Below are 9024 nucleotides of genomic sequence, written 5' to 3' on the forward strand. Positions count from 1 at the left end.
CCAAACCGTCGGCGATCCTCTGTGCTCCTTTAGCTCCCGGCGGGGCTCTGCGGGGCCAGCCCTGCCCGCAATGGTTCTTCAGCCACCCGGGGCTGTTTGGAAGGGGCAACCCGTATGTTGGCTCTCCCTAGTTTGCTTTTATCGAGATGATTATGCAAGCGATAGATTTTTTTGCCCCGAGGGGGAGAGGAGAAGCCTCTGGAGACTAAAACGTTATGTCCTTTTTGCAGCTGCAGGGTTGAGGCGGGGTCTGGTGCACTAGAAAAGCTTTTAGTATTTCTGTAAACTATTTATTTAAGCTCTAGGGAGAAGAGCTTATGATTTAATTTCATTCATGCTTTACGCGTAGAGAAAGCAATATGGAGTCTCATATTCTTTTTAAGCCTTCGGACTATTTAGCATTAATGTCCATAGCAGGACTGCTGGCCTCACCACCCCGGGGAAATAGAGAGGGAGCAGAGAGAGTTGCCCAGCTTGAAATGAAGTGATTACAGCAACTGAGTGGTTTCAGCCTGGGGAGTAGGACAGAGCTCTGTGCGTAAGCAGCAGCCGCTCGTGTACCAGGAGCACATGTCTGTCGTGTCTGAAATGCGTGTAAAACAGTAAGGTCAGGATTCAGGATCCCACCCAAGGCTGAGCCCAGGGTGGTGCAAACGGTTGTTTACTGCTCTAGGGACTTGGGGACCAAGGCTGCAGGTCTGTGATCGCTGAGGAATGAGCTGGAGGGGTCTTAAACTCTCTTCCGTGAGTTTAGCTGAGTTTGGGTAATGGATAGTGGCCTGTAGTGTTTGCACAGGTAAATCAGGATGAAATCTTGGCTTTGAAGGGTTTAGGATGTGGATTTTGGATGTAAAGTGAACTGGTGCATAGAGGAGAAAGAAGGGGAGGATTACAGGGTCACAGGTTGACTTGGCTGACAGAGGCTTGCAACACCTGACGACCAAACTTCCCTTCCCTCGTGTACCAGCTGACACTTCCATTTGGCTTTTGCCACTCTTCTTACCCAAACCCTCCCCTCTAAACCTCTGTGTTTCTGAGGGGTGTGAGGCTCTTGTGCCTCCATCCTCATTGCCCTGGTACCTGAGCACTTCTCTCCCCTTGCAAGGCTGGAGCAGGGAGACTGTTCCCACGCTGCAGAGAGCAGATGGGTGCAGAGGTAGTGATGTACCTCAGTTCCTGCAGTGCTGTGGTAAGGACCACGGGGCTGCATGTTCTTCTCCTGAGCCCCAAGGCAGGTGTCAACAGCCCTTGGTTGCCATCTCTGGCCTGCCAAGGCCTGTGGGGTGGGTCCCTCTGGAAATGTCCAGAGATAGGTGCATGCTTTGGGACAGCAGCACTAGCTGGGCTTTGTTGTCGGACTGGGCTTTGTTGTCGGGCTGTGCTCTGAGCAAGTGAAGCCCTCCTGTGTCCTTGTGGCTCTGGCCTGCTGCCAGTCACCCTCCTGGCCCAGCTCTACCTCTGTTGGCTCAGATATCCAGGCTCAGCCAGCAGCTAATCCTGGGCATTTCCCAGAGAGGTAGGCAGAGGGACCCCAGCAGGCAGGTCCAGGTAACCAGCTCCTGTGGACCTTTCATCCCCTTCCTCCCTCCTGCAGAGGCTGGAGAGATGACTGGGTCATTCTGAGTATGGTTAGCTCTTAAGGACATGTCTCTTCTAACACTGTGCTCCTCTCTGGTAGTAAATGGTGTGTGCTACCCCGGGGGAAAAGGGGAGTGAGATCAGCATGGAAAAGGAAAAGCCTCTGGAGCACTGGAGCTGATGCCACTTGCTGCTCCAGCCTTTTCCCCTGCCTGCCCTTGGCAGGTCAGGAGGGAGGGAGGCGGCGTGGCCTCGCTGATGACAGTGCTCTTCAGGAATCTCCTACCATACAGCTTGACACTGTCTCTGGGTCCTTGGGAACCCGGGACAGGCTCCTGGCACTGTGTTTCAGCAGTGCCCTTTCTGTCTAGAATGGGACAAGTGCCAGTCCAATACGAAAAGCAGAAATTATGCCATCAGTGGCACCCACAATAGCACCTGACCCAAAATAGCTTTCTAGAAAAAAAAAAACAAGGAGGCTGATTAGGTTAGACAAGCCTGAAAGAGAGCAAGATGTCCAGCTGACGATTAACAGGTGTAGGTCTGTGAGCCAGGGCTATAAATCCCAGGGGTGAGCTCTCCAGCCACCCTTTGGGGAAAGGCGAACGGCTGCAGGGAGCACTCGGGACCTGCCTTTGGTGAACCATGGGGCTCAGTGACCAGGAATGGCAGAAGGTCCTGACCATCTGGGGAAAGGTGGAGGCCGACCTTGCTGGCCATGGGCATGAAGTTTTAATGAGGTGGGTAAGAAGCTTTGATCCTAAGAGGGAAGCTGAGAGCTTTTGATGAGAGGCCAAGGAGGGTGTATGTTTGGTATGGGGGCTTGTGTTTGGCAGTGTTTATCTCAACAGGCTGTCTTCTTTATTGGGTGGTGTTGGTGTTGCTGCAGTTTCTAGGTTAAAAATTACTGACTGTGCAAAGTGGCTGTGCTTCTGTCTCTCCATCTGTCCGTGGGTGCAGGAACAGGCCAGTGATGCTTTCAAAAGATAGTGGGGCTCTGTCACTCTCTCTTCCTCTGGTGGCAAAGCTCTGCTTCAGATCCTCATTGTCCAAGCACCATGGCAAGAAATGCTGGAGAGAACTGTGTCCTGGACCTTCAGATGCTCTGCAGCATGGATGTGGGGAGGCAGGGAAGGAGAGGAGAGGAAAATCACCTCTGTGACAATTTTCTCAGAATCTATGATTTCAGTGAAATTAACTCTGAAATACCCAACTGCTTCCCTCTCCCCACATTAGTGTCACCTGGCAGAGCCCTTCCCATCCTGCTTTTTGGCCAGGAATCTGGTGGTAACACTCTCCCACTCTTGATGATGAATATGAGGTCTGGGTGTGACATGAGGCACATCCTTCTGCCTGCTTCTCTCTCCATGATTCTGGTGTCAGAGTGGGAGTGCTCATAACATCTCCATCTGAGAGGACACCCCCTCTCCCCACGTTATCCTTGCAGTCCTAGCCCCCCGAGAGAGGAACAAACCAGGCGCCAGCAGCAAGCCACAGAAATGTGATCTGGAAGGGATCTCAGTGCTGCAGAGTGGGAAACAACACTGAGTGAGCGTGGGATGCCAGGCTGTCCTTACAGACCAGCAGGCATGGTGGCTCCGAGGAGAATCTCTCCAGATGTCCCCCTCAGCCTGGGTGCAGTACAATGTGCTGGAAGGGAACAGATGCAAGGAGAGCAGTGGGGATATGGCATCTGCTTGGGGGGGTTCCTAGCCTAAGCACAGCTAAAGGAAGGAGCCCACATCTCCAGACAAATCCACTGAAAACCTCTGACAAGCTTTTTCAAAGATGAGCTAAAGCAGGAGGCTGGTTTATTTGCTTTTATCACAGCCCAGTTCAGCTGCCACTTGAAGTGAAGGGAAAGATGGAGGCAAATGAAGGTGTGGCAATGGGGTGAGTCCCCCCTCATGGTCCAGAGCAGGCATGCTGGAGGGCTAGCAGGAATTTGAGCCCTTCCCACTCTGTGAGGTGGCCACTTTGGCTCTGGAAGTGCCACAAGACAGTAAAAGCAGCTCCCCACTGAAAAGGTGATACCATTTTTCTCACAGGTGTCACAGGGCAGAGCATGGCATTACATAAATAGATGACACCCCTCTCCCCTGTGACTTTGTGCTCCCCACCCAACCCAGGTTATTTCTTGTTCCTTCAAGGGGTTTTCTGAGGGAGAAGAGTCAGAGGAAGCCCAGCAGCTCTTAGTTTACAAATGTGTCTGCGTGTGCACTATTAAAGACTTCTTAGGTAGGTCTCAAATCCTGGGAATATGTTTAGAAAATACTGATTCTATGGAATGTTTTCCAAAGGAAACAAAATAATACTCCTCAGAAGAATTTTCGGGAGTCTCAAGTGTATATAGTCTTTGTCAGACATGATTCAGATATAGCTAGACACGATGGATGGAGATTCTTAGAAACAACTCCATTCCATTTCAAGGTGCAAGGATTTTTCACCTCTCTGGGTCAGATACAACCTGTGTCATGGAAAGAATCAGGAGAAAAGGAAAGGCTGATGATGATGTGCTCAGTACCTGGTAGAAATTCTCTGGAGATCTTTGAAATGGAACACCACCAAAGACTGGTTACTGCAGAATCTTTTTGCCACAGAACAGCTTGTGTTTTCCACATGCTTGAGGTTATTTGTTAGTGTAGTTTAATCTTTACTTGAATCATACAATAAAGAGTCTGGCCCTCATGGCAACATATCTAGGAGGAATTTCCAGTTCTAGATGGGATGTGAACCATAGTCCCAGCACCAGTCCACTGTCCCAAGGGTGGAATCACTGTGCCCTGAGAGGGAGGCTGAAGTCCTGGGCTGGCACTCCAGCTGCTGTTGGGTGAGTTGCTTCATAGGTGTGAGCTGTTGGGCCCTGCCTCTAAAGTCATATTGGCTTTTGCAGGTGCTTCAACCTGCAATCCAACCTTCATTCTTCATTCATGAATTCTGCCCATGGTATTAGATCAGAAAATAAACTTGTGCAAGGGAGCTGATGTCTTTCAACACCTAATTATTAGAATTCTCCTAATAATCAGGACAGGCAGTATCTCCTTTTCACCTTGACTCTAGGACTCTGGCAGGGAAGAGTGAAGTTTTCTTTTTCTACTGGCGTGGTTGCCAGTGGTGTCTGCATCCTGTCTCCTAGGAAATGCAGCAGGGAGGAAGCAACAGGGACAACACTAGCATGTCTTCTAGCCACTCTTGCACCTTCTTGATTTCATTTCCATTTTGGGATCAGAGTGCCTATATATAGCACTGCATGGCATGGCACCAGCATGCCTGAAGGCCTCGTGCATTTCTTACCCACTTGCTGCCAAGGACTTTCTGAGGTGCCGTGGTTCCTGATGGAGGAACTGTGCTGCTGGCAGCTGGGCAGAGCTGCAGGGTAAGAAAAAAGGGCAGGAACCAAATTCCTCCATGCCCTGCAATCATAGGATGAGGGCACAGAAGGCTTTCCCATTCAGCTGAAGTTCACGAACACCTGTGTAGGAGAAGCCTCTAGAATTCTCCTTTCCTGGTAACCTTCTCCAGAGATGGGCTGGGAAGAGGGTCCTGGTGAGAGCCAGGATCTACAGGTTGGCTTCTCAGCAACAGTAAGTCCATGAAGATAGGTGGGTTTGTTTGGTTTGGTTTTTTTTTTTTTTTTTCCTTCAGATGAATGCAGGAACTCACCTCTCTGTACCACAGCCAGCCTTGGCTATTGTCTCTATCTTAATACAGCTGGCATAAGCCATGGGATTGGTGCCAAAGAGTTAGAAGAGCTATATAAAAAAAAATATGGACACTTGCTCAGTTGCTCTAGTTGGACACGTTTAGGGCAGTATCCCTGTCACAGCCAGAGGGAATGGGAAAGACACTGCTATTCATCTTGGGGCACATGCAAGAGGATGGGATTGAAGTAGATACAATACTCAAAGGAAGCTGTGTCAAGGCAAAAGGCTTTTAATAGTTTTTTAATTTTAAAAAGTGATTGTGAATAGTGGTAGTCTAGAAAGGATCTAAAGTGACAGATTTCCCAGGTAAAAGTAGCCTCTACTAGCAGGACTAGCTAAGAGCTTTGTTTAGGGAGGGAAGTGGGTTATCACACCTTTGCCTGTCCATATGCTCTGAAATACCTGGAGCAGATAGACCTCAGCTGTGGCCAGGATGACAACTCTCTCAGGTTTCAGACGTTCCTCTGCTTTTGTCCACAGACTCTTTAAGGACCACCCTGAGACCTTGGATCGCTTTGAAAGGTTCAAAGGCCTGAAGACCCCTGATCAGATGAAGGGCTCTGAAGATCTGAAGAAGCACGGAGTTACTGTCCTCACCCAGCTGGGCAAAATCCTGAAGCAGAAGGGTAATCATGAGTCGGAGTTGAAGCCCCTGGCTCAAACCCATGCAACCAAGCACAAAATCCCAGTCAAATATCTGGAGGTATGGAAAAGGGCAGGGAATCTTGGTGTCTGATGTGTAGTGAATGCGTGCAACACGACTAAGGGAGAGTTGTGCTTTTATTTACTGATGGCTAGCTGGACTTTGGTGAGCTCTCCCTCAAGCCTGAGGTCTCTGTGTACAGGCGGGAGGAGGCACAGGAAGGGCTCATGGTATGCTAATGGTATGTGAATATCCAAGTTTAGATTTCCCGTTCCAAACACCCCATGCATCCTGAGCAACCCTGGACAATAATAAACCAGCCCATGCAGCCTCTGCATGCCTAGGAAACATTACATAAGAACAGTCAGTGGCTGGACACGAGGGATGTACAATTTTAGAGTAAGCTCTGGAATAGCCATTGGAGACCAAGACCCATGAAACTAAGTGTTGGACAAATACAGGGCATGAATTTTCAGCCTTAATGGATGAGATGGACATAGAGTGGGAAGGGCCATAGTCTGCTCAAGGTCATGATCAGCGTCAGAGCTAGGAATAGAGCCCAGTTCTTTTGCCCAGTCCAGGCTCCTTGCATGCTAGACCTCACTATCTCTCCAGAGACTGTGGGAAGGGCTACTGAATTAGCTCGAAGATATTTCCAGGCTCTGCAACCTATTTCTTAGTCTTGCTTTTCTGAAAATAAACTTTGAGCGTCCCTTCAGTTTCTCTCTCTCTCTTTCCTTCCTCACAGTTCATTTCTGAAATCATTATCAAGGTCATTGCCGAAAAACACTCTGCAGACTTTGGGGCTGATGCCCAGGCTGCAATGAAGAAGGCCCTGGAGCTGTTCCGAAATGATATGGCCAGCAAGTACAAGGAGTTTGGTTTCCAGGGGTAGCACATATGCACAGAGGAACACCACGATGGAGGCCTGGCCATGCATCTTAGAGTAGCTTCCCCAGCACTATTTTGGACATCTCACAATTGGCCATCCGAGATGTATGGGAAAGTTTTGATGAGAGGCCAACAGTCACTCCAGGCAGCATAGAGGCACTCTGAGTGATAGCCATGATAAACCGTTGCTTCCTGGCTTCATGTATACAAGAGAAATAATCTGCTTTCTTAGGAAAAATAATGTAAAGGGTTATCTGTGAGCTTCTGCCTACCCTACCCCCTTTTTCTTTCTCCCTCCCCTGAAACGCAGTCTCATCTGAGAGGCGAATGGGATGGCCAGAGATGAAAGGATATGGAGGAACAAGGGGGATGTTGAGGAGTGTGGTGAGAGGGAGAGTGGAGGGATGACTCAAGAGGCATGAAAGCAGTGTCAGGATGGGAAGCAGGGGCACAGAATCCTATTCCTCCCGTAGGTGAGACTCTTAGCAGGTCACTGCAGAAAGCTTCCACCACAATATCACCTTGCTTCATGGGGGTGAACACAGCCAGTCAGTCTCCAGGGTCAGCCAGCTCAGAAACTTGCATTAGTTGCCTCACTCACATTAGCCAAACTCTCAGGAGAACTGCGCCCTGCCCTCTGTAGGTTTCTGGTGGCCACTGCTACACTGCTGAAGTTCTGTTGCACTGGGAAGTCGAGTATGTGTTTCTCAGAAAATAAAGAATTCCTGCACTGGTGTTGTGTGCTTGCTCCTGGCTTTACAGCACTTCGGTGGGAAGTGGGGGAGATGGAGAAAGCAGAGGGGTGTTTTGTGTATGGACCTGGCCACACACATCCTGCAGTGTCAGTCTATGGCTTGAGTGGCATGTGGCAACTGGCTCAGCCGGGGGACTCGGGCTGCCTGGATGTCACCGTGGGGTCATGGCCTGGTTACCAACTTCACACAGCACGGCAGCCTGGACTCAGTGCCTCGGAGCTGAGAGGAGCACTCCCTGACCAGAGGCCACGGCCACTGCTGGGCTGGGGGGACGTGGGGAGGAAAGGCCCCTCTGCTGGATTATGGGGAAGTAGCACGTGGAAGCAGCCTCGGGTCCCAGGAGCAGCACAGGGCATTGCTCCCCTCCAGGCAATGGAAAGCACTGGTTTTGAGTGCAAAGCTTGACCTGATGCTCAGGTTGATAGCAGACTAAGCTGGCTTTTTTGGAATTGTGCAGTTTCTCTGTCTGGACCTAGTCAGAGGGGCAGTTATACCTCACAGTGAACACTGGGGTCCTCATTCCCTCCTCTGCTTCCATCCCCATCATCCAACTTGGGGCCTCAGCAGTGGGATGCTACAGTCTCTTCTGGCCTGTGCCCTCAAGCTGTCTCCATGCAGCAAGCAAGGTGGGTGAGCAACGTGCTGCCTTCTTGTACATCTGCAGGGGACTGAGTGCGTTCAGGGCAGGGTCACATCGTGGCACAGCACTGGGAGGCTACAGAGGCCAGTGGATGGATAAATGTGTGGATTCAACGTGGCTGCTCTGTTCTGGCCTGGAGAAAGTAGTGCATCTCATTTCACAGAGACAGCGTGAGGGCAAGCATGAGAAAGAAAAACGAGGTGCTCAGTACTAGGAGCTACTAGCAGGGTCTGATTTGAAGCACTCCCCAATACACCATGTGCAATGGAGACACAGGAGGAGACAGCAGCTCCCTCAAATTCCATCCTGAACCAGCATGATCTGCAGTGTCTTTGGTCAGGGTAAAGGCCACAAAATTTCAGTCTCTGAAAGGAGAAGGAATGAATTCCTTCCCAGAACAGAGCATCTCTGATTTCTTGCTCTTCACAAATTGTCACTTTACCTCTGGAAGCTTGCTTGGGGTATCAACCTTTCAGAGCAGGTCACAAAAGTTATGCTGTCACCTAGATGAAGTTACAGCCAGGTGGTCCCTGGCTTAAGCAACTTGCTTCGTCTGACTCCAGTCCAGTCTGTCTGGCTTCACAGGGAGGGCAACCTATTAAATTAAGGTCTAGGATTGCCTATCCAACACAATAAGATTTCCTGCCAGTGACAACAGGCTCTGCTTTAGGATTAAAAGGTCTGCTCTAGCAGCTGCCTCTGTCAGTCTGAGTGGGACTGGTGCCATCTCTAGATATTTTTTGGTAGGTCAGTGTGGTGGAGGAGGGAGGGTTTGCATATATGTTGTGCCTAGCTACTGCTTATTGGGTACCT

The 9024-nt window shown here is 50.0% G+C and overlaps 1 protein-coding gene across 1 annotated transcript; it reads left to right on the plus strand.

The window, feature by feature from the left end:
* The first annotated feature begins 2164 nt into the window (after positions 1–2164).
* MB (myoglobin) lies at positions 2165–7054 on the plus strand. The gene is made up of 3 exons (XM_008944613.1): positions 2165–2318; positions 5763–5985; positions 6674–7054. The coding sequence occupies exons 1-3, from the start codon at positions 2224–2226 to the stop codon at positions 6818–6820; spliced, it is 465 nt and encodes a 154-aa protein (XP_008942861.1). The 5' UTR covers positions 2165–2223; the 3' UTR covers positions 6821–7054.
* Positions 7055–9024: the final 1970 nt, after the last annotated feature.

Source organism: Merops nubicus, unplaced genomic scaffold (assembly GCF_000691845.1).
Source record: "Merops nubicus isolate BGI_N331 unplaced genomic scaffold, ASM69184v1 scaffold50477, whole genome shotgun sequence".
Lineage (NCBI taxonomy): Eukaryota > Metazoa > Chordata > Aves > Coraciiformes > Meropidae > Merops > Merops nubicus.

Coding starts and splice junctions, on each gene's coding strand:
- MB (XM_008944613.1), top strand. CDS start 2,224: ATGGGGCTCAGTGACCAGGAATGGCAGAAGGTCCTGACCATCTGGGGA. Junction 2,319..5,762: donor GGGCATGAAGTTTTAATGAG/GTGGGTAAGAAG, acceptor TTTTGTCCACAG/ACTCTTTAAGGACCACCCTG. Junction 5,986..6,673: donor TCCCAGTCAAATATCTGGAG/GTATGGAAAAGG, acceptor CCTTCCTCACAG/TTCATTTCTGAAATCATTAT.